Source organism: Hylaeus anthracinus, unplaced genomic scaffold (genome assembly GCF_026225885.1).
Source record: "Hylaeus anthracinus isolate JK02 unplaced genomic scaffold, UHH_iyHylAnth1.0_haploid 5, whole genome shotgun sequence".
Lineage (NCBI taxonomy): Eukaryota > Metazoa > Arthropoda > Insecta > Hymenoptera > Colletidae > Hylaeus > Hylaeus anthracinus.
In genome coordinates, this window is record NW_026535322.1 from 427,177 (window position 1) to 452,558 (window position 25,382).

General features: G+C 41.3%; 3 protein-coding genes across 3 annotated transcripts in view; 1 reads left to right on the forward strand and 2 right to left on the reverse strand.

Moving 5' to 3' along the window:
* The first annotated feature begins 379 nt into the window (after window positions 1-379).
* LOC128895617 (uncharacterized) overlaps window positions 380-25,382 on the forward strand; it is a 33,804-nt gene continuing 8,801 nt past the window's right edge. Inside the window, exons 1-7 of the mRNA XM_054158355.1 lie at window positions 380-397; window positions 2,026-2,128; window positions 2,964-3,255; window positions 3,325-3,687; window positions 3,760-4,099; window positions 4,189-4,313; window positions 4,396-4,455. Coding sequence (XP_054014330.1) covers window positions 3,022-3,255; window positions 3,325-3,687; window positions 3,760-4,099; window positions 4,189-4,313; window positions 4,396-4,455 — 1,122 coding nt within the window. The 5' untranslated portion in view covers window positions 380-397; window positions 2,026-2,128; window positions 2,964-3,021. The remainder of the gene's footprint in view (window positions 398-2,025; window positions 2,129-2,963; window positions 3,256-3,324; window positions 3,688-3,759; window positions 4,100-4,188; window positions 4,314-4,395; window positions 4,456-25,382) is intronic.
* On the reverse strand, window positions 546-1,824 carry LOC128895626 (very-long-chain (3R)-3-hydroxyacyl-CoA dehydratase hpo-8). Its single transcript, XM_054158372.1, has 5 exons — window positions 1,615-1,824; window positions 1,357-1,474; window positions 1,053-1,288; window positions 791-966; window positions 546-705 (listed from the first exon to the last, which is right to left on the reverse strand). Exons 1-5 carry the CDS (start codon window positions 1,716-1,718, stop codon window positions 626-628), a joined length of 714 nt encoding a protein of 237 aa, XP_054014347.1. The 5' UTR covers window positions 1,719-1,824; the 3' UTR covers window positions 546-625.
* On the reverse strand, window positions 10,196-25,227 carry LOC128895621 (uncharacterized). The gene is made up of 5 exons (XM_054158362.1): window positions 24,074-25,227; window positions 23,508-23,894; window positions 17,903-18,906; window positions 13,579-14,020; window positions 10,196-11,318 (listed from the first exon to the last, which is right to left on the reverse strand). Exons 3-5 carry the CDS (start codon window positions 18,635-18,637, stop codon window positions 11,029-11,031), a joined length of 1,467 nt encoding a protein of 488 aa, XP_054014337.1. The 5' UTR covers window positions 18,638-18,906; window positions 23,508-23,894; window positions 24,074-25,227; the 3' UTR covers window positions 10,196-11,028.

The following is a 25,382-nucleotide window of genomic DNA, read 5'->3' on the forward strand; positions in this document are numbered from 1 at the left end:
TAAAACCAGTATGAAATGAAATATTTAAAAAAATGATGAATTTGGCATAATTACGTGTGCGTTGACCACTTTATTACTTCCTAGATTTATTATTTTATTTTATTTTAAGTTAATAATACAGAAAACGAGATGTTAGTGGTATAATATGTGTCATATATACATATCTTCGAAAAATTAGTTCGACCTTTTGACCGCGAGGTGGCGACCCATTTGTGTGTCCATGAATCGCATGCTTGAATCAGAAAATTTGGTCCGCAAAAAGTTGTATTAATTAAAATTTTAATTTAACTGTAATAATTTCACTACGAACCAAATGCTACTAAATGATACTAAACCATTTTACTAATATCATTAGTAGAGTGCTGGCCAGGGCTGACTATAGATGTATGATTAGATGGTTAGTTCATAGTATCATAGTTCAGTTAGTTTTACCGGTTTAGCGTCAGACGACTATCCATTTTGTTAACAGTGTGGAAATTGATAAATAAATATACTAATATGTCAAGTACTGAAAAGAAAATGGGTTTTCATACACTACGATTACATTTTTATGAACCAATCAATTTATTTTAATCGTGGAAGGTACAAATGTATCGTGTATAGTAAGTATGAAATTTCATTGATATTATTGAGATTTTTTATGAGTGCTACCACCCAAAATCTTGCGTCTTTGACCAAACATATGGAGGTACAGCATTGGAAAACCTGCAATACACCGAAAAAAAATAGTAATTTCATAATTAGAATACCCTATCGATATAGTAACAAGTAGAATACTTAGATAGCTTACAAGGAATGTATGATAACATTATAATTATAGTTAGGTAATAATAAGCATAATTCCATGAACTGGGAAATACATAATCAAAAGCTTGTGGATGCTTGAGACCATATTGTACACCAGAATATATACATAAAAGTTCTCCTGTTACTCCAATTGGATATAATCCAATGAATAATGTATACCTGCGATAATGATAGTATATCATTTATAATTTCAATCAATGTAATTACTTATAAAATATTACAACACAATTTTGTAAATTACGTACCTTAACCATGTAAGTAAATATGGTACAAAATCAATGAGATTTGTGAAGTAATATAAATATCTGATTATTTCTGTTATTGACCATGCCGAGAGTGCTAATGGAAGTCCAAAAGATGATGCAGCATAATTTTCTGGAGTTGCCAGCAATACAAAGCTTACAACTACAACTCTACTTAAAATTTGAAAAGCTGTCAGTATAGGATTAGATTTAACTAAACCTAACGCTGCGTGTACTACCTATGAAATAGATACATCCTATTTATTATTTCTCTATAGACATAGCTAAACTAAGAACAAATGCTTACCTCCAAAAAAGCAGCATGTTGAAAAATAACAACAGGCCACTTAACATTTTGCCATAAAGTAGCTCTTGTTGGAGAGGAGAAATCACTTTGCAGAAACTTATAAAGTATATAACACCAACTGCAATAACAGTTGTTCACTTTTAATTGTATTTACTCGCTCGTAATATTAATTATATGAAAACTTCTATATAGTATTATAAAAAAAATTTCTTGAAAAATTCATTCTATCGGAATTTTTCTCAAATTATAACTACTTACCCTAAAACTTGTGCGAAATTATAAATTTTTAAATAAATTATTCCAGAAGAACCCGATTTCTTCGATTTCTTCGATTTCATATTTTTGTTAATTAATTCAGGCATAAATACTGTGAAACAATAACGGTAAACAATATCTATAAGTTTAATGACGGAACGTTAAAATTCATAGTCTTTTTACGCGTCCAACGACAAACTGACGAATTCATGCGTACGCTGTATAGTAACATGTACATTCTACAGGAGTGTAGCAGTGCTTACTAAAACCCACGGTGCTTGAATACTTGTTTATATTTCAAAATTCGAATCCTCGAGTTCACGTTCTTTTAATATAAAATATAAACATTTCAATGTTGACATATGTAACACGAACATCATTACCTTAAATTTTCCTATTGACTCGTTCTTTCAGTTATTCTGGACGAAAAGAAACAGCAAAACTTGAAAACAGTTGAAAACATTCCATTCAATATCCTAAAACGATGAATTAGTTCAGTAAGGAATAGTTTCTTCAGGTATGTATACGAATTATTCTTATATGCATTTTCTCGTTTTTTTTTTTTTTAAATGAACGCTTGGATAAGAAATATGAAAGTGTTTTTTTTTAAATTTATGTACGCATATGACGTAGTTTAAATACTTCTTGCTTGTTGATTTCTTAATAATGAACACATGATTTACTTTATACGATATTACGATTATACTAACTACGTCCCTGATTTTTGGGATCAAAGTTCAACACGCCTTACCGTACTATTTAAGAAAATGAATGCGTTTGATACCTAATGTTTAGTCAGCAGTTTTCGTAATTAAAATTTGGCCACATTTAAGTGATGTAGTTGCATTAAATTAGACAGTTAACCGAACTATTAGTTGTATATTTTTGTAGAACCTTTTCATTATCATTTCATTAAAGGCCTTATTTATTTATTTATTTATCGATCGTTTATCCATTTAATAATTATTTAACGTTTATCGATTTGAGGAATATCTAAGAATAAAATAAATTGTAAACAATACGAAAACATTCGATAACTTAATTCTTGTAATATGGGATTTCAATTTGATTTATGATATTAAATAGTTGACGACTTCCGAAATTAAATTGAATCGCGATTATATCAGATCGGTAAATTGAAGAGATTTATTATTGAAATGTCTAATATCTTATGCGTTATTACGATTAAAATGGGTATTTAGAATGAACAATATACGAAATCTTTGTATCATTTCTTCCAGTTATTTCTAATATGAATTTGTTACACTTTCGATAACACGTTGATAATGTTGATATTATTATGTTATCAACGTTCAAATATATATAGTACAGTTGTTAATTTATCGTTTCAGTGTACTATCAGTGAATTAAATGTTTTATAGTTATTTGTATACGATTTAAATCATAAAGATGCAATGGTTATATTTTCGAAAGTTCTTTGGAAAAGTAAGAAAACTATATTCATCGAATAATCGTCGATTCAGCAGCAATTCCAATGCTTTTGTATATGGGCATGATATAGTAGCAGCAAAAAAAAATGGACTACCAATTGTGGCCCTAGAGTCTACAATTATCACTCATGGAATGCCTTATCCTGATAATTTAAAAACAGCTATTAAAGTTGAAAATGCTGTTAGAACAAAAGTAATTATTATTAAACTCTACAGTTGAGTCGATATGTATATCTGTTTACACTGATTATTATTGTTCTAGGGTGCTGTACCTGCTACTATAGCAATTGTAAATGGGCAGATACATATCGGTCTGAACCAGGACCAATTGGAAACCTTGGCTGTAACAGATTCTACGAAAACTATTAAATGTTCACGTAGGGACATATCGTCAATTGTGAGTCAAAAGTTAAACGGAGGAACAACTGTTAGCGCAACTATGTTATTAGCTAATTTATCGGGTATACCAATAATGGCAACAGGAGGTATCGGTGGTGTTCACCGTGGAGCAGAATTAACTTTCGACATTAGTGCCGATTTAATAGAACTTGGACGTACACCTGTAGCTGTTGTTTGCTCAGGTGTCAAATCTATTTTAGATATTGAGAAAACGCTAGAATACCTAGTTAGTATACGTTTTTATGCAATAGAAACACGTTACTATGCCAAAGATTTCGCAACATATATTTCTTTTCAGGAAACTCAGGGAGTTCCTGTAATAAAAATTGGCGACACAAATCATTTCCCAGCATTTTATTGCACCGAAACATTTCAAAAAATAAACGTGCAGCACAAAGTTTCCAATTCAAAAGAAGCAGCAGACATTCTAAAAACTCAAAGAAAATTAGGTCTTCGAACAGGATTACTGTTTGCCGTTCCTATTCCTAAAGCGTATGCGTTAGATCCGAAAGAAATGGAATTAGCGATATGCAAAGCTTTAGAAAGTGCAAAATGTAAGGATATAACTGGAAAGAGTATAACTCCATTTTTGTTAGAGGAGTTAAATGAAATCACTTATGGTCGATCTCTTCAAGCCAGTAAGTACGGTCGGATCGCTTGGCGAACAAATCTTGTAACGAGAAAGCAAGTAAAGCTGAAATAAAATTGACCTTTTTAAAAATTGCAGACATGGCACTCATAGAAAATAATGCAAACATGGCAGCAGAAATAGCAATAAATCTTATCGAGAAGCGTCAAAGTTTTCCTAATAGCACAGCATCTAAATGTTTTCTAAAATCAGAACAGAGGCCGGTAAGTTTAAAGAAGATGCGATTCTGTTTCTGTACCCTGTGTCGCTTTTTCTTGTTCTAATTGTTAAATCGGTTTAATGCAGGTTGTAATTGGCGGAGCTGTGATGGATACCACGTTACAAGTGAAGGAGCCTGAGATAAAAGTAAGTCAAGTCCAAAGTCGGAATTATACTAAATAACCAATTTTTTTTGTATTCATATTTCAGTAGAGTTATAGAACGTTTAACAGTATTTACATACAATTACGACCACATAGGTTCTTATGTACATTTAAGAATATCGAATAACGTAAACTCATAGTATAGTATGGGTAAGAGTGGTCTGATGTAGTAAGAAAATATGAGATTAGTGAAACATGATCGAAAAATAAGTCGATATTTTATTTCGTTTGAATCGTACGGAAGATATTAAAATGAAAAAAAAGAAAGAAAATGAAAAGGAAATGCTGGAATAGAATATTTCAAATAGGAATTTTCTACCGAATAAATTTTCTACGCCGTTCGAATCTCGATATGACTATCGAAATAGTACTTGTTGGAGGTATTAGCCTAAACGAACTCGACATAAGCGTGTTTCGTTGTGCATGACAATTTGTATAATTACCAAAATAACGAACATATTTCATTAGTTAACACTTTTTCCCATACTTGGCTACGGTACTTCTATGTTTCATTTACCATGTATGAAACAACGTACATACCGTGTCTAACCATTTATAGATACAGTAGATTGGGTTGTTGTTTTTTTCATTTTTTTTTTTTAAGCAGGCACTATTCAAAGCTCCCTCTCTTTCATTCTTCTCGATATACGTACTTATAACATTTAAATATCGATCAGTTACAAATTACTACACACTTTAATTTTAAAAGCCCTTCTCGTTATGGGATCGTATAATTGTCAGGATACATCTGGCGAGAGTGGAACATAGATATACGAAGTCTTTCGTTCGTTTTGGACAAAATGATGCAACGCGAGGATTTAACCAACAACCAAAGAGAATAATCGGAAGAAAATAACGAGAAAATAAAGAAAAAGAGTACGTGAACATTATTTCATAGAGTTCAAAGTTAACGCGACAGCTGAACTCTACTCGAAAAGGTAGCGTGTGTAGGTCTTCGCTTCTGGGCGGCTTGCGTTAACATAGTTGCCATCTAAATGATCATTTAAAAATCGATTCGCTATCTGTCATTATACATATAATATTTCTTATATACATTTAGTGGCAGAGGCTGTATGTCTGCGAGGTGTAAGCTTCGTATTATTATTTTATCTTAATACATTCAACGACAACTCGATGGCCTGATTAAGAAAGAACCCCGGAGTGTTAAAAAATCAAACGCGTGAGAAAAAAGAACAGAACGAAAACAATGGCCCTACGATGGCTTCTCCGGTAATCTAACGCGTTAACGTACGATGCTAATGATACCCTGTTGTCCAGACTGATATACTTACGAGAAAGACGTAAATTATTAAATTCGAAGTCTAACAAGGAATCATCGATACGATGATACAGATTCAGGGATAATACCAAAGAAAGGACGATGTCTCGATGTTGAACTTTGTTTGCGGGTTTTTTCTTAAGCAGACGATCGACCACTTAACGTATACTACCGAACACCGCTATATACAGTCTACTAATAGAGTGTGTCCATTATCTTTGCGCTCGTAAACGTATAATCTTATAGATTTCGATTAATCCTAGCTAGGAAGCCAAGTACGTTGAGTGTCGTATTGATATTTATACGACTTTACAGCACAAATCAATGCAGACTACTCGCGCTGCATGTATTCCGTTTATATAAAAAGAACTATTCAGGAAACAACCTTATAGTTGTTACTTATATTTGTCGAGTTACATTTACTATTTCCAATAGCTCTTCGTTTTCGCGTTAAATTCTCGTGTATATAGCTCGTCGAAAAACAGATGCGTTTTATTTTTTATAGTCCATGTTCTGCGGGCAGAATTAGCGTGACAATAGTATACCACAATATTTCGTCGTAACTATCGTGCAGAAATTAGCAAAATTCTTAGTTGGATCAAAATCTCAAAGAACAAACAAAAGATAAACAAGTCTCCGTTAATAAATGTCTCTAATAATTGAAATAATCTAATAATTGGGCCACGTTGTTTCTTCATCTTGTACTCCAGTAACATTTTGCCCGTCATCTTCTTATTCGTAAAAACTATATAAATATGCAAACGCGAATGGAAGAAGAAGAAGAAAACGTTCGCATGACGATAAGCGATTAACCTTTGATGTATCCTCTGGTATTATTTACTACAACCTGGTAGCCACCATCGCTCACGTATAAATAACAGCTTAACTTTTGCCCGATTCTTGTTTTCGTTGAAATTCTGAACAAAAAATGGAACGCTATTTTTGTTCTATTACTAACTGTACATACCAGCGGTTCGTGTCGCAACGATAGTTACGTTGTATACATATATTGTGACATATTACTCGCGATTTACGTAAAAATCGGTATACAACGATTTCATGCTCAAAATATCCTCGGTTCGACTTGATTTAAGAGAGAGCGTAGGAAACTTACGGCTCGAAAACAAATCTACAAAAGTAATTAATTTCGCTGACCGTGCGAGGACGGAAAGACGTGTAAAGAATACGCGTAGAAAGAGAATTTTGAAAGACCACGAAGACATGTCTGGTGCCTTTCGTTTCTTTTTATTCTATTTTTTTGTTTTGTTTTGTTTTGTAATTATCATTTTTTTAGATATATATTGTTTTCTCGGTTCGTTTTCATCCTTTTATTTCGTTTACGTTGATTCTCGTTTCGCCGTGGCCTTTACATGTCACGTAAAATAAAATACATGTACATATACTCTGTCAGCACATTGGATCTTGTCGCTGTGCAGACTTTGCACTTGCGCTGATCTCACAGAAGAAACGTACGATTCGAACATCTCAAACTGTATGGCCAATTCCAGATCTTGAACAGGTTGAAATTCCTTTTCGTCTTATTTCACTTCAACATAGACTCGAATAATATACTTGTCTATTCGATGAAAATTTTTACGTTTCACGAGTGTCGTAGATCTAAGTAGACTAACGAAAACTAAAAACGTTAAAAAGCTTCGGTTCTGTGGGTCTATATATATTTAAAAAAAAAAAAAAAAGAAAAAAAAAGAAACGAATATACACTTGGTACTGTAAATATTTTGATTTGGTCATTCGTTATGTATAATCCGTCGCGGTATCAATACGTTTAAGTATGCTTGGTCTTGTTTTACCATCTAACTTGTTTGTCGCTGCAGTCTTCCTTATTACGATGCTCAAATCCTGGGACGCGAGATTCTAACATTTTCTATGTTTGCAATATAAATGCTTCGTAGACTTGGTTCGCGCTAATAGAAAACTTGTTTGTCGTTTACCTGCGGAATCAGATTATCTACCGTTCCATCTATGTAGACGCTAACGAAGAGTCTGTCAATCGCATCACCGATTCTAAAAATACAGCAGAAGCTCGACTGTACAGGGTACGTCACGGAATTGAGACGGGTCGTTTCTCTTGATTTGTGAAATGTAATGTACGAAAAACACTGGCAGAGAAAACGTTGAATGGTATAGTGAAACAATTTTCTTTGTCCGGATAAGAATTTTGCTGATCTTTCCTGATTCGATAATGATAATCGTGGATTACATTTTGTCCAACACTACCGAGTACACGGTCACTCGAGAAAATTGGCTCCTTTGAAAAAATCAATAAGGACGCTATCAATCGCTTCTACGAAAAACTAAAATTTGTTTCACGTCGATAAGAAAGCCCGAGTACCTTGTATTTAACCGGAGGGAAACTGTAGACTGTTGCGTCCGATTGATCTTCGAAGCAATTCTAGAATTCATTTTCTCTCCCTCTTTCATTCTCCTTGACGTAATTTTACGACAACACGTAGAGTACTATAATCGAGAAACATTTCGACGAAATTATGTCGCGAAATTAAATTTCACACGAAGAAATAAACAAACTTGTTCTCTGGCTTTCCTACTAAAAAGAAAAGAAAACGAAATCTTGACTTTTTTATCTTCATCTTCGGTGATTCTACATTCCTCGTCAAGCGCTTTCGATTAATCTACATTTACGATCAGGCTTCCTTTTACGCCTTATCTTTTTTTCATTGTCTTTTTGATCATTTTTGCGTCTTTGTTCAATTTTGTCAAGTAATACTCGACGGATGCGATGCGTCGTAAAGTTTCGTGACGCAATCGTCTCTGTTAATTTGCACTTAAACGTTCTCGGCGATGAATTTTACTTAGGAAAATAAAACGACCACGTCCATCGAATTCTTGACTCGTTTTACAGCAATCCGTAGGAAAAGGATCGAGTTTAATAGAAAAATATTAACGACGTCGTCGGTCCTCGGCAGTCTGCTACGAGACTCAACTTTTGGGATCACCTCGTTGGGATTCCGATTCAGACGCGAATTTCAAATTTCCGGCTCGTTTCGTTTGCGACAAAACGAGGATTTCTAGAATGAGTGTATGCGTGTGCGTATGTGTACGCGTGTATGTACCGTTAGTGGAAGAAATCTAACGAGGTGTTGGAAGGTGTCGGGAGGCGAATAAAAAACGGGCGAAATACTTGTTTAACGGTGTTCGCTACGTGCAGCATTATCTTTTTTTTTAACTTAATGTCGTGTTATAAATTCAGGATTTAAATAACAAAATACCATTTTAGTGGGATGAAATTGTAAAGATTAGCAAACCTCGTGAACGCGTCTCGCGTACCTCGTTATATTTGTTCCACCCATTTTACGTATAGCTGTGTGCGCGATTTAAGTCGAAACGAGTCGCGTGTGGTTCACGAATTTCGCGTGAAATAGTCTTTGTAGAAAAAAGTAGTCGATTTCGATAAATGGGTGTCGATCGAAATTCGAGAATCTACGGTATAATTTGGTTCGCGTTAATTTCGTTTTATTTTTTTTATATATATATGTATATATATATATATTTTTTTTTTTTTTTTCTATAGGAACGATTGAATTTGTTTCTGAAACCATGCAAAAGGTCTAAACCGATGGTGTCGCGATTCGAGAAAAGCGATCAAACGCGAACCCCTCTTCGGTTTCGAAGGAAACTCGTGTCCGAAAATCAATACCTTTAACGTATCCTCGACTCGCTTTCGGCTAGTCTACCGCCTCTACAAGCGCATGTATTGTCTTTTCAAGATAGTACTCATCCAATCGTCTTAATTGAACAAATTGTTTATACATTACGATCTAATTATTGTATTCTCGCTCGCACATCCAGCTCCCGGATTATAAAAATGTCTCGTCTTAGACTTTCTTTTCTTCATCGTGGTTGATTTATAAATCGATACAACTTACGAATGATATACAGAATCGTTCACTTTATTGCCACCCAGCGTGTTTCTTTGAAGTTATCGGTACAAGAAAGAAAAATGAAAGTAACGATAGTTGCATCGTTTTGTGAAAGATACAGCAATTTGCTCTATCTTTCCCATACCGAAAGAGACTTAACTTATGTTTGAATGGAAAGTTGAATATTATACGGTTCCTTGTACTGTTACCAGGCGTACAAAATATGAAAGTATTGTATGATCGGTAACTTCAGGTGAACCAACCTGTACAGATAAATTTACGATCACTCGAGTATTTGAAATTGATTTTAGTAAGAATCGACTCCTTGTCAGATAGGAATGGATTAGGAATCAAACAGGGATTGACAATACCTTTTTTTATTAAACGTAACAACAAAAAAAACAACAATGTTTTTCTAATTTATATTTACTAAAAACACAAAGTGATTCCATAAATGTATATTATTAACATTTATAATTATCGAGGTAACAAAATTAACGAGATCCTCGAACTTGTTGTCCATCAACGATACTTTTTATGCATCTCTCTTTAAACCATTGTAATTTTTATTCGAAATCATCGACGATTTTTCATCTTCTCTTTCGTATGGTTCGTTTATAAGAAATACGCTGGTTGCTAGTAACGCGATCATTCTGTATGCAAGATGTTTCGCGCAACTGAATCAGGCTGTAACCTTGAAATCATTTGAAATTATTTTGAATTACTTTTCCTCGATGGTCCTTTATACACATTTCTTTACCTTTGATAAGAGTTACAGACCTAACGATTCGCAAAGAAACAAGGAGCAACTATATGTATAGGTGTAGTTTCGATACGTTACGAACACAACGAGTTTAACAATGATAGTTATCATTTGAAAAACTATGAAAGATGAGAAAAATTGACATCGCAGAGTAAGCTAGCTTAACGGCGTGACGATTAAGAATCACTGGCCTAATTAATCGTACGATTAATCGTTGCGTCTGTGACCCCTGTAACGTAGAGTTTGTCGAATATTTAGATACGTTAAAGTTTCGTGTAACGTTCGAAAATCGGAATCATCAGCTATCGATATGCGAAGCATACGCGTATTTATATTTTGTCGGATTTTCTTTAATTCCAAGATCATTTCAACGGAACAGCCAGTATCCAATTCCGTTCGACAGCTTTCCGTACAAGAGGTTGGATGTAGAATCCGAGGAGCGGCTCGTCTCTGACCACGTTTTCCAAACTTTTCTCCGTGTTTTCCGTGCGGCTACACGCATGAAGCATCGGAGCCACGTATGCACGGGCTGGCTTACTTATACACGGTGATCTCGGCGGACCGGTTGCTTCTGTACAGGAAACGGTTCGAGGTGTTTCGCCACCACTTCCATAGTCAGGTCCGCCTGCTTTGTCCACCTGCCGTTATCCCCGTGCCCGGGCTGCCACCATTCGACAGCAACAATCTTCTGTTGAACTCGCGCATCTCGTAATTGTTGTTACCGTTGCTCTTCTCCCGAGCTGCACCACAGGTGTGGTTCGCCGTGGTAGGCGTCGTTTCTTCGAGAATCAACGCGCAATGGCTGTTGGTGTCGCTGTCCGCCCCACCGTCCTGCAGATTGTTTGCCAGCAGGGGGTGTCTTCCGGTGTTGCAGTCCTCCGTTTGAAGCAGCAATGACGCGTTTCCTGAAAACGATGCATTCGTTACTATCGCCAAGCATACAAAACGGGTAGAGACGCTCCTCGTCGACGAAAGAAGGTTATGCGTTCGATACTCGATTCTTTCGCATTTCGACGACGGACTATACCGTATCGCACTTGATACAGAACCGACTCTTTGACCAACCACGATCGCAATCGCAGGAAAATTGCTAACGAAATCCAAAGAATCGCGATACGCTAATACCTAATACCGATCGTCGCGTCGGCGCCGACGTCGAGAAGAAACGAGTTCGTGACCCAGTCCCTCTTCTCGGTTACTGGGACGATCAGTCATTTTTACGACTAACAAGGGCTCCTCATTGTTCACCACGTTTGATAGAAAGCGTAACAATCCCCCTCGAGGTGGAGCGGACGAATAATTACCAGTTTTTCGAAACGAGGTCGGCCGAAGATCGATCAAGCGAAACATTCGTTAATTCTAATCTTCGAAAAGAATCGACATCGCGTGATTTCACCAATTTCTATATTAAGTACGGCCTACGATCGGCAACTTGTTTTCTTGCTAAGAGCCTCCTTAGTTTTGTTTGAGAAGACGAGCTTCGGCAAAATCGCGAGACGAGCAACTCGTGTATAAACAATGAGGGTACTTTACGAAACATATGTGTTTATAACACGCGAAAAGTACAAGTTGAAAAATATAAGTCACGTTAGGTGTACAAGAGCCATGATCCATGTTCCATGGTACCCACGGGTGACGGGCACCACCACCGTTGTCGATCGCTACTTTACGATAATAGATAATCACGCGATGGTCAACGAACTTTGGACGGAATTTTCGCTACGTATTCAACGACCTACCGAGAGAATACATCGTCCTCTTATCGTTCGAAAAGTATGACCTTTGAGTGGAGCAATACGCTCAACCGCGGTCCCTGGCTTCGAATAAAGATAAACTCTGCTATCGTTCTCGTAATTACAGACGGCACCGCGGAGTGCTAAATACTTATTAACCGGGAGCACGCAACGTCCTAGTTCTTCTAGGTTAATCGGAGTCGAGCAGAGCCCTGTACGGGTATTACTTAAACGAATTGTGTATTTGTTTGTAAAACGGAACAACGCCGCGGCCGAGGCGTACCGACGTAACGTGTTCTACTACGGTAAACATACGGTAGTACACGATCAAATATTTTACGCAAATTTAACCGTTCGATGGAATAAATCTCTAGAGATGGTTCGTATGTATCGATTATGCGAGTAAACTTTTGCCGAAATCCGCATACCATCGACCCGATAAATTTCTGTCGTGTCAACTAAACGAAAGGACGGACGGAGAAAGTTGACTTTACGTCGTAGACATCGAGATGAGCTTACTCGTGGAAATGTTTCGCGAAACTTTTTGCCAAGTTTTGCCATCTCGAAAAGTTAGGCCAAGAACGAAGTAGCTTTCTATCGGAGGAAGGCCGCGAAACTTTAACGAAACCAACATTTCTGGTTCCTTTCGCGGAAATATGAACATTTGTCGGACGTGGTTCGATATACGTTCATTAGGGTCGTCCGCGGTTTTCTTTTTCTTTCTTTTGCACGGCTTCGCAGTCGATAGCGCTTACGCGGTCTAAGCTACGGAGGTGTGCCGAAAAGATCAGATTAACGATGAAAGCCTAATGGGAAGTAACTAGGTGAGCGGCAAGTTAACTGGACGCGTTCTAGAATGGATTCACGTTGTACCTCGAGACATTTTTCAACAAAGTTGTCCGATTGTACATTGTAATAGATAGAAATTCACACTTGCGGAAATTCCCGTCGATACGATTTCAAAGTGAATACACGCATACGTAAAAGGTAGAACAGCTAAACTCTTTATCGAAGATTGCCCGTGTTACATCGAAGATGCGTATCGTTTAATGAGTCGTAACTAGGATCGAGCACATCGATTTGGTCCAAACATATTTAATCGTTTTTGTCGAACAAGGGAAGAATAACGATCGGTCGGTTGGTCCGTGTGCGGTGTGCACGTCAAGAAGATCTGCAAAAGATAAAAGTAATTCATAGCGAGCAGAACGTGCACGCGGGCTTGTGCTGGAGAATTTAGATTGCGTCGATTAATCTTCCCTCACGCGATTCCTACGGAGAAAAATATGTTTACCGGTTAAACAAGTTCCTCGTTTTGCGAGGACGCGTAAGCGATGTTTCAGCTGTTGGAGCTGAAACTCGGAAATCGTTTCGAGCCTCGAACGAATAACGCAAAGAATTCGGTGTACTCGTTGCGTGGAAAGTGAAAACCTACCGGGAGGAGCGACAGCGTTGGGCAGAGTAGTGCGTCGAACAATGTTCCCGTTGTTGGTCGCTTCCGGCATGACCTGTGAGAACGGTGGTTGAGCTAACGTGGTCGCCGGTGGCGGTGGTTCCCGAAGCAGACGTATCTTTTGTATCATCTCTCGTATCTCGTACCGCAGGATTCCCAGAAAACACAGCTTGGCGAACGCGATTACGCAGAAACCGAGCACAAACAGCAGGTCTGCCGTTTTCCTAAGCCATCGCATCAGAGACTCCTCGCAGCCCCTCGCGAACGGTTGTTGACACGCGTCGCTGACGTTCACGCTGGGCCCGCAGCACGTTTGAGGCCAACGGTTTACGAAATCTCTGGGACCAGTCACCCCGCAACACATAAACTCCTTTTGCAAACGGTCCCACTGCTCGGTGAATCGTAGATCCTTACCGTATTCCATCTGCAGTGGAAATAGATCGCTATAAATACGTGGACGGTGTCGAGGAACTTGGGAAAACTCTCGAGCGAGAGCCGGAGAAGGATTTGAAACACGTTAATCGATGCAGGATGCACCACGTTTGCCGAATCTAAATTTACGCATCCCCCGACGAAACGGATGGACGCCGATATTTTTAAACGGTTCAATTCTGCTCGAGATTGACGGCGGCTCGATATTAAAAATTGACAACCGATTTACCGTTTAACCGCATCGAATATTTCCGTAACACTTAACCGGCCGTTGTCACGTCTGTGCGGGTTCACGAATCCAATCGTCGCGTCAGTCTCGCGAGTTCAAAATTAGCAATGGGATCAAGCACCTTACGAGTAGATTCGAATCCTAGCCAGCCAGATTCTTCGTTTGCGATTATTCCAAATCTATTCCAATCGTATATTTGTTGTTTGTTTTTGCATGCACGACATACCTTGTAGATGCTATACCTCGAGAAAAGACGCAGCGTTGCGTCAACGTAATCGTCGATCGACAGAACAGAATGTCAGAAACGACAGGAAGCGATAGCGAAAATTCGACGAGAAACTTTGCTAACAGAGAATTGCTTTTACGACAGCGAAAGAAGAATACGACGGAAACTATGGTCCGATATCCGGGATACGCACATTTTCCGTCGATTATGCGATCGACCTAGATAACAGCTGGGCTAAGAATAATGACTGCAGATACGAGAAGAGAAACGAGGTGAAGCGGGCAAAAGGTTGGAACCGTTGTTAATCTCCCTGACACTGATTTTTCATCGCGACGGCAACGAGGGGGTTGGAAACTAGTTCAGAGGCTCGCGAGTTTATCAGCGAAATTCCTGAATCCGAAGTTTACACCGATCGGTGAAGGTGTCTTTGAGTAAAAATTAAACGAGTCAACGAATACTGTCACCTGAACTTTAACCCCGATCACGGCATAATCTTAATATTCAATTATGCGAGCCATCGTAGAAATTGCGATAGATGAATTGCCACGTAGTTTGATATGCGTTATGGGCATTCGAAAGCTAAATTAATGACATTTTACCGTGAGAACCAATCTAAATTAGGATAGCTCGCAAGTTATATCGCGTAAACGAAACGATAGATACGCAAGATGCAACGAAGAGGGCGGGGGCCGATAACATCTGCAATAACACGGTAATATATCAACGCTCACGTTCATACAAATTTTATACCGTTTAGACTACTTGGAGTTATTTAAATTTTCGCGTAGCCTCCGCTCGATAATCAGAGAACTTGACTCGTCGATCGAATACTTGGATCGCGAGTCGAGAATTCGCTAGACGATTGCAAATTAACGAGTGTTCAAACAATTGGAATAGTATTTTTCAAACCTCCAATTGCGAGGTATATCTAACGATCCATCGGGAAGCAAATTAATTAGTCTAGACGGAAACGTTAAACCAGCAACGATCGCTGTTCGTTTAAATGTCAAGCGTCGTAGATGGAAGAAACTTCGTGCCGCCGAGTTACCAGGAAATATATAAATACCTGCACACGCGTTTATAAATAGACTGTATACCAGCTATGGTATGAATATTATTCATACTACCGTAGAAACTAGAGTTGAACGCGTTGGGTCAGCCAACCACGGGTCGGTAACGCCGCGCCATTTCGATAGTTACGATGCGATGCGAAACACGCGAATCCAACATTTCTTCGAGGCAAACTAATTTAAAAAAAAAGAACATACCGCGCAGAGAATATAATTGTAGCGGAACAATTTTACACTCAAATTTACTTTTACACCGTCGATTCGCCGTCAAAAGTAACGTACAAGTACGAATACTCGAAATTTTGCTTGAATTATCAATGATATCTGATTTTTAGGACGGTTACATCCCATTTTTTTTCGCCGATATTACAGGAGAAATTAAATCGATTTTTTGACTACGGACGTCTGTGTAGATTTGTTATGTTTATCGATCGAACGCTGCCGAGAATAGCATTTCAAGCGAATCTCGCGGCGGGACGGAAATAAAACGGTAATCGAATGGAAACACGGGACGGTATGTGCGCGGCGAGATGGACTTGGATCAGCCATACACGAGGAAAACTAAAAAATTAAGAATCATTCGATTCCGTCCGGTTTTGTTTAAATAGCTCTTGTTTATAATTCAAGAGCGTTTCCCACACCGCGGCCGATACCGCTTAATACAAGTTGGACGTGCTGCTCCAAGTCTCGTCGAATCGCGACGCAAACCTGTCCTTTTTGCTGGTCGATACTCCATTGAATGTTGCCCGCTGATAAGAACGGGCCACGCCTCTGCGATTCTTCGACGGCTGTAACTCTGACAGGAACTGACGTCTCTGCTCTTTTCGCATCTATTTATATTCTCTCTTAACGCTGTCGGTCGGACACCAGTCGCTAACTATCACCGATTTTTCTCTGGCTCGCTTTAATCCTGTTATTTTCAACGCATTCGACAGATACTTGTACGCAACTGGTTTTATCTTGATATGACGAATCAAGCCATCGAATATAAATAAATAAATAAATAAATAAATAAATAAATAAAAATATCCGGAGAAGTCTACGCTACACGGTATTTCCAAGTCCAGCGAAACTTTGATCGAGTGAAGCGCGCCCTTTAAATTATTCTAGTCTGCCGTATAGACGGTGAGGTATAACGTATCCGAACTTCGATAACGTACCAACCGCTATGGAAAGTCGTCTACGATCGTGTCGAGCCGTTGGTCGTTGGAAAGAAATCGAAACGGTATTCGTAGTTTTGCATAGATTGATACGATGCTTGGGAACAAGGTGCTCGAGTTGGCTCGAGTCGATTCGAGTGGATTTATTCTACCGACGCCGACACCGACGCCGAGATCCGTCCTGTAGCGGCTGACGATAGTATTGCCGATTCGCTCATTGCCAAAACGAGCCACTTATACCGTGCTTAACGACAACATTGCCCTCGACGCCCGTCGTATAATAGCCTTTTCAATCGTCGAGCATAAAATACTCGCGATGCTCGTTGCACATTGCAAATCTGCTCATTCTTGACTAGATTGGCACGCGGCGAAAATTTAACTGGAATAATAGACGACGAAAATAACGTATGCAAAGAACAAGAGATTGTCTATCTTTTATTCGTCACTCGAGATGTTTATCTAGGTAAGGATTTTGCCCATCTCTGGGAAAAAATCTCCTCGAACGCCGCGGAAAAAAAAATGTAAATCTTGGAGAGGTTTATCCACTGCCGCCGAAAACAAATTTCTGTCCTGCAATCTATCTGGTCTGAGATTCTCGGTGTAACAAATCGCGGCGCGCTGTATATCACGCCAACCAACTCACGAGGGAGAAAATAGTCGTGGAAAAGAAGTTTCGGTGGTTTCCAAACTTTTTGGGTATGTTTTGAGATGATAACACGACATACTTGTACAGTTCTTCGATTTGGACGATCGGTGTATCGATAAAAAGAGATATTTAGGTTGTTCGTCGTTTGTTTTATTAAACGGAAGCAACGATTATCTCGAAAAGGATGATATCCCAGGGTCTCGGCCCTGGGACTTATGGTTTCCAAGCTTGGTTTGATACTTGGGGGGAAAAAGTCTCCGCAGAGAGTTGATTATCTATATGCCCCGGTCGAGCGATCTTTTTACAAGCAACGTCGAGCTGCCTTGGATGAAGCGTCTAACAATAAGATGAAGTTCGTTTATATACGGTAGACTATTAACGTTGAATGGAATCAAAGTTTCTTTAACGACTCGCGAGAAAAGACTAAAACGAAGCTGTGCTTCCTACTCTCTAAACCGATCGTTCGAAATACGCGTACCGCTTCGATTAACGAATCGTCTGAAAAAGAAGATCCGAAGACGGTCCGAAAGGAAGGATACCGACCTGCAGTCGTTGTCTGAGATTGGGCCTGAGCTCGGCGCGCATCCTCTCGAATCGGAAGACCCAGGCGACCCCGATGACGGCGTCGCCGAACAGAAGCGCCAGAAGTAGAACCCAATAGGCGTTGAGAAGTCTAGCGCTGAGCCTCCTAGCCGCGATGCAGCCGAGCAACTGCACCAAGCCCAGCTGCGTGGCCAGTGCCAAATAAGCGTAGAGTGCTGTTGGGTCGAATGCACGAGGCACACCTGGCATCACGAAACGACGAGGATCGCCGGTGAATAAAAGAGTACGCGAGACCGTAGCGGCGAAGCCGAGCGCGCTACCGAGCAGCACCAAGTTACAGGTGTAGATCCAGAGCCGGTAATATCGCATTGCGACGTCCTGGCCACAATCGGCGCGTCTTTGGGACGTCACCGACGCCACCGACTCCTCGGCGACGTACGAGAGACTGCTGTCTCTTTTGAGAACGTTGTTGTTGATATTGTTGATGTTGATGTTGATGTTGTTGTTGTTGTTGACGTTGTTGTTGTTGTTGTTGTTGTTGTTGTTGACGTTGTTATTGTTATTGTTGTTGTTGTTAGTAGTAATCGTGGTAGTCGTGTCCGTCGAGTGTCGATGCTCTGGACGGTCGTCCAGCAGGAATAAAAATGACTGTTTCGCGCTGCAGTCCTTGTTCGCTGTCTTTTGGCTGTGCGTCGACTGCGGGGTGACTGAACGTTGCAGCAGCATCACCGTCATTACTATCGTGCCTCCCTGGTACGCGTGTCCTCGTCGTAAGGATTATACCCTGGGTAGAATGGAAGCGGGGGCGTGTATCAAGCCAAAGAGCCCCGACGAGAAATGTACCGAGAAACGGCGCGTGTCACGCGAGACACATTATGCGCCTTGGCAGGTGCAGCCTGTTCATTGCAAGACGATGGTCGCGGGCTACCCTGGTTCTCCGCGTCGTTGCAGATTCCTGTGGACTCGCTTTCTCGTGGTGACGATCGCAGCGTTGATTCCTACGGCTAGAGAGATCACAAGTGTTAATATACATACTTTTCCTCTTTTTCGATGCAAGGATATTTCGGAATGAACAAAATGAATCGAAAATGTGTATCAGTGGTTTTTTTGTGGGTTGTCGAGTGGTTCGGGAGCGTGTATCGCCTCGGGCGAAAGTCTGACCAGAATATGCAACGTTCAACTTCGGCCACTCGTTTCGACACTTTCGACCCTCTTTCGACTAGCTTTCCACTAGACTGCTCGAGTTTACGTTAAATTGCCTGTGTCGAGTGGTTCGAGAGATTGCGTCGTCGCGGATAATAGATCGATCAAAGACAACGGTACTCGACACAGCTGAATTAGGGATTAGAAGATCGCGCCATTTGGTTACTAAATTGGATCGTTCGAGTAAATACAATCAATCGTCTGACCAAAACGATAGACGGCGTTAGGTTCGGCCACTTCTGTCGATCGATATTCTACCTGCCATTCCTACGATTCGATGACAGACTAGTAATCAATGGCAGCAATGCAAACCAAGTCGATCTTTCAGATATGAGAAATTTAGTCGAAACGTGGTATCAAAGTGTCCGCGAAAGATTTATGGCTTGGGACGAGCAACGATCGTCTCGCGAACCGACTCAAAATTTATAGTTTCCGATAACGGATCCGTGACTCTATAATTTGTTTCATCCGTTTAATTCGAGGTAAACGTTCGAACCGGTAATCGATCGATCGCGCGCGAACCTCGCAACACCGCTTTGGCCTTTGTTTCATCGCAAGAACAATATTCGAGCGCCGGTTGATATCAGATTCGTGTCATCGATACGAAGCAATAAAGTTTTCGAGGGCGAGTAATCTATCTTGTCGGACACCGTACAGACTGATTGCGTCACGTGTATTCTGTTTCTAGTCGTGGCTAAAAGTTGAGTGTACTTTGAAAATTGATAAAAATATCGAACCTATACATCGATCAAATCGACCGAACAAAGAGAGACGAATCGAGACTAAAATCACAAGTCGTCGAACCATTTTCCTTAATTTTTCTTCCGTAATGCGCGCTCCGGACAGCTTTCCCGCTCAATTTCTCGAAGGACGCGAGGACGCGTATCGCCCGATATACAGACTATACACGTCGCATAGATACGGTAATTATTAGCCTTCATCGCGATAGATCACGTTAAACCAACGTACACCGCGAAATGGCACGAAAGGGTCGCCTAGCGTGCGCCTGGCTAAATTGTATTTCTTTCTGACAGTTGTAGCATGCGATAGGCGATTCTGTTATCGATCCCCTGCCGGCTAGTTGTGCGCGCCCGCATTGCCTCCGTTGGGAGAGAGAACACAACGAACAAGACGGCTAGGAGAGAACTCTGCGAAAGCTGACAAGCCGATCTCTCGAAACAATCATTCAAAGAAATACCGGAAATACTACATTTCAAAGATGGCGACGAATTCGAAAATCTTTCTGAAAGATATTGGCAACGAATACGAATTAGTTTTGCCCGTCCCGACTATGGATTTTTGTTTTCTTTCAATTAAATGCGAGCATACAATTTTACGAAAAAGTATGCGTGAAAAATCGTTGGCGAGAGATATCGTCACAAAGAATCTGGAGATCGCGGAAGGTACCTGGGTAATCGTATATCTATCGAGTATTCTTATTTGTCAGCTGACGTCACGTCAGCAGCGTAGAAAATGATGCTTGCTCGCGCGAACAATTTTTTAACCCGCTTCAGAAGACGAAATGTATTCTCGGAGCAAATATTTCCCGTGCAAATAGAAACACCTCCGACTGTGTTAACGGGAGGGTTTTAAATGTCGCGCCGAGATTATTTCCGTGAATTCATATTAACGAGACATTTATAACTTTAAATGACGCGCATCAACTGACATTTCGAATCGCTTAGGCAGCTGGTATTTATATTTATCGAGTACTTTGAAAATGGCAATATTCGCGTTGCAGCATTCGTAATCCGTCTAACGTGATCCTATAACTGAGAACGAAGGTGTTTTTCAAAAAGAAAAATTATAATTTTGGTTACGCGACGATTGGAAGGTCTGCGTTGTATAAGCGGAAGATACCAAAGGAACGTACACGTTAGAAATATACTTACGATAGCATTGCATAAAATCGAACCTCTCTAGCAATCCCGTGTTAACAGCAGGTGATATCGAGCGAAACCAAGCTGGCTAATTTATTATCCAACGATAAACCGGCAAATCCGGGTTTTCGAGGTTTTGACAGTCGGTGGTCTTAAAAAGAACGCGAGGAATATCGTCGTCCGCGTCTTCCAAGTTCTCCGTACTTTCTACCTTTAACGTGGAGTCTCGACAAGTTGCCTCTTCCCTTTCGTTTACACACAACGGTCCCCTATTCAAGCTTTTTAGCGATTCAGGAAGCAAATTGCACCGCGTGAAATGAGAAGCTTTCCACCGGATTCGTTTAAACACTGCATATTCCAGCGGTTGAATGAGTAAACACGCGTATGAGGGGATTGCGAACGCAGCGCGGGGCGGCGCGGCGCGGCGCGGCGCACCGTTCCTCTCGTTAATATCGCAGTGCTTCGACATTTCCTGCTCGCGTGCGCTTAAACTTTGCTTTAACGGTACAAATTTTTATTAGAAATCTTTTGAAATCTTTTGAAATCGTTACAAAATCTCCAATACTCTAGACCAAAACAAGATTTAACCAAAGTTTTTCCTACTTATCTCGCATAAAATCATCCGCATTGTATGCATCTAAATGAACGGGTTCGAATTCTTGGCACGGCTCGGGTCGGATCACCCGCGTAGTTGGGAATCACTGCACCGGAGTTCTCCGTGGCTCATGTTGGAATATACGCGGCGACGATAAACACAACACGGTGGAAAAACGGACGATGCACATGCACCGTGCTCGACGAATCCACACACGTACGTTGTGTGGACCTAAGAAAAGAAAGAGGGGTAAACAGACGTGAGTGGAGAACAAGGAAGCCCTCGTCGTCGATAGATTCGCGACGATCCAACGCGAGAAGGGGCGCGCACGTTGCAAGGGCTGTTGACTATCTCCGCTCTCGAGTTCGTTCTCTCTTTTTCTCTTTTATGCATCGATGTTGTGCACGGACAGGGCTACCGAGTGGTTTTGCAACGAAATTGCAACGAAACACGGAAGAAAGGTAAGGACCCATCGATCGTTTAAGCCCTCCGGGCGTGCTCCCGCTGAATACACCGCCGCAAGGAAACCGATGTGAATCAGTCTTGTCCAAAATCTAATTACCAAATGGTTATCTTTGTTACTGGTACGAATTTTTCAACGCGACCTTTTTCGCGTTATTTCGAAGAATCCAAATTTTCTGTCCACGAATCGAATATTTTCCATTTTTTTTCAAAAGTTCCACAACTCGATAAACCAACCCCTAATCCGAGGATTTTTGCTCCATACCAACGGGAACACATTCACAGTCAATGTCCTGGTCAATGTTCAGGCGACGTGTTCACTCGATACCGATGGAAAGGTGGCGTAGAATCGATTCTTCGTCACCTCTTCGTTTTCCTTGGTTCTTCTCCCGCAGAGAGAAACGAGAAAATCCCTTCCATGCCGGTGTGCGACGAACGAGGGCTGACCTTGTCCAGTGAATGAAACGACGCGGCGAGCATCGCCGCGGAGAATAGGTCGCGGTCTCTTTTAATTAAATACCTACACAGTACGGAGGACGGGAAGAGCGAGCAGAGCAGAGAAAGGGTTCCAGGGGGTAGTAGCGACCCGTGGCAAGAGTTTTTAATTAGTTATTGACACAGATGTTCGTTAACGTTTGAAGGAGGGCTGGACTCGGAGACGAAGATGGTCAAAAACAATGAATAACGAACAAACAATTGTTTATCCGTTACATGTTGAATTTCAATTAAAAATAAAGTATTCCGTAACGAACATTGTAAACAATCACGGTTTGGTTGTGTGTGTTCGAATAAAATGTTGTCCCTCTCTGCTTGGAGGGAAACCGAGAATCAACCGCTCGAGAAGGGAGCAAGAGAAAAGCGCGGAGAGAGGGAGAGGGAGAGGGAGAGGGAGAGGGAGAGGGAGAGAGCGATGTTATGCAATCCTTCCCCCGACCTTCCCGAAGGAATTTATCGTCGCTTTCCTTCGCTTCGTTTCTCTTTCCACGTATGTATATATTTATTCAGCGACTTCCACTGTCACGGCCCCGCCTCAATTATCCACGCCTCGTTCGCACCCCTGCGGAGTTACAGCCCAACGAACGATACTCTGACACCGAGGAACGTTGGATATATCTTTGCATAGAATCGTGGACCTCCGCCAACGAGCGACAAGTCGAAACATATGTAAGAAGACACTCGAATCGGTGTCTCCTGAAAAATTCTTCTCCGACGAAATTTCCATGAAAATACGATAAGGCTGTTCTTATTCTGGATACCTCGAAGAATGAAATCGTTTGGAGCACACCAGACTTAGATCACCCGTAACCCTCGAAAGCGACACAGTCGCTGTATACATAAATATCTGATCGTTCTCTGCACACACGTGTTTAGTGTTCTCTGTCTGTCGATGCGGGGACGTTAGGAGGAATGAAATCGAAACGGTAGTCGATAGTTGGAAAAGACTTTTCTAGATCTCGTTACTGACCTTTAGGCGCGCTGAAGGCTGGCACACCGACGATCCGACGTGCGCGTCATCAACACCATCGTAGCGATCGCAAGTATGACGAGCGAGAACGAACGTAAATAGTCGACAGACAGGAACGTGGTCGTCACGTCACGTCTATAACCATCGCCGTGAGCGTCGTCGGGATTGTTCCCCTCGTCGTTCATGCCAACTCGCTGCTTGCTTTCTTCTCCGTTTGCCTCTAGTTCGCGCGACGGATCCGCTCCTCACCACCATGATCTCGCGCGGTTCGTTATGCGCGTCGTCATCTTCTCCTTGAATTATCTGACGGTGATCGTCACGGGGATCCTGGGTTCGTTTCGCTGGCTCCGGAGACGAGCAAAATAATGGACAGCGAGTAAAGCGAACCTAAGACACGTTATCCGAGCCAACGATTAAACGGATTATACGTTTTATTCGACTAACAACGAATAAACTTTATCCTTTATTCGTAACTCGGGGGTCGCATCTGAATAGAAATTTTGGCTATCTTTGAGTGGGTTTTGTCGCGGGGCAACAACCGTATCGCGTAAAGAAACAACACTCACAAGGACGCGTGGATCGTCGATCTAGAGTACCTCGCGGTTTCGCTCGATCGAAACGTGAACGTCGCCGTTGTCTTCTCGATGGCTAACGACGTAACGACGTAACGACGTAACGACACACCAGCCGGTTTCGTAGAGGAACGAAACGAAACGGAAGACGCGCTAATGGGGGGTCTCTCGCTATCACTGTGGAAGAGATGGAAACGCGACTGGCTTCGGGAAGGGTTTCTCGCGCACGGGGGTGGCTGTCAACAGCGCCCGAGGTAGGCAACCGGACTGACTCGCGATGCTCGGTGTCGGCGACAGACAGCGCGACCACCGTGGAGACAGAGACCGAACGAGCTGAACCATCGAGAACAGAGCGAGAGGGAAAATCTGCGAGTGGATTGGTGGCCAACGGGGGATGGATGGTGCGAGCGAAATGGATAATGGAGGGGATGGTTCTCGACGATAGAAAGACTGAGAGGGAAGGTGGACCGAAAGAAGGGAGCGGCGGACAGGCGCGTGCACGCTACTCGAATTAAATCATTTTTGGCAAAAGGATGGCGGCAAATTTTAGATACCACTCGGGAAACGAATAACCCAGAGACGGCCCTGCGATCGGGCAAAGGGTTAAAACAAGTTATATACAAGATTTTATACGAGTGCAAGAGAAACGAAACGTGTAGGGGAGAAAGTTTGTAGAAAGGGTGCACGAGTGGAAAGGTGGAGCCTCGGCAGGAGAGGAACGGATGCGATTCCAACAGAGATATAACGAGTCAGGAAATCTGACAAGGGACGAGTGGAAGGGTGAAATCACGACGAAGGGGTGAAGAAGTGAAAATCTGTGGAAAACGCGAGGGAAAGGGAGAGGAGCGACGCGAAGAAAAATAGCTATTCGGAGGAGATAAAGAACAGAACGCGATAAGAGAGGGAATAATTGCTGCCCGTGAAACGTAGATGCATCCGGTACGCATAATTTTACAAAAGAGGAAAACGACGAAAGTACGTTGATTTCGATAATACATTGAGATAAGGATAAGTGAATAGAAGAAAGCGAGCTTGCGCGCTGCAGGAGTCGGTTTCCACCGATGCCAAATATCAGCCTTCTGCTCGATGGCTGCACTCGCGGCTACTTTCCAACGGAATGCGAATCTCGTAATTGAGTCGGTGCAACGAAGAAAAAGTAAGTCAAAATGCGAGAAAGAATTCCTGGCTGTCTCCTTGAAAAATTCACATTTTTCCCGTCTATTTATTCTTGGCACCGAGAGGATGGCCGAAGGGTGGAGCGACGAAGAGAGAAATTAATCCCTTGGATGCGATGTCCTCGAGA

What these genes read in the sequence shown, in the direction of transcription:
- LOC128895621 (XM_054158362.1), bottom strand. Translation starts at nt 18,637, where the DNA reads ATGACGGTGATGCTGCTGCAACGTTCAGTCACCCCGCAGTCGACGCAC. An exon ending in ATCTCAGACAACGACTGCAG is followed by an intron (nt 14,021 to 17,902) that starts GTCGGTATCCTT and finishes TTTCCACTGCAG; the next exon opens with ATGGAATACGGTAAGGATCT. An exon ending in CAACGCTGTCGCTCCTCCCG is followed by an intron (nt 11,319 to 13,578) that starts GTAGGTTTTCAC and finishes CATCGTTTTCAG; the next exon opens with GAAACGCGTCATTGCTGCTT.
- LOC128895626 (XM_054158372.1), bottom strand. Translation starts at nt 1,718, where the DNA reads ATGCCTGAATTAATTAACAAAAATATGAAATCGAAGAAATCGAAGAAA. An exon ending in AATTTCGCACAAGTTTTAGG is followed by an intron (nt 1,475 to 1,614) that starts GTAAGTAGTTAT and finishes CTGTTATTGCAG; the next exon opens with TTGGTGTTATATACTTTATA. An exon ending in AACATGCTGCTTTTTTGGAG is followed by an intron (nt 1,289 to 1,356) that starts GTAAGCATTTGT and finishes TCTATTTCATAG; the next exon opens with GTAGTACACGCAGCGTTAGG.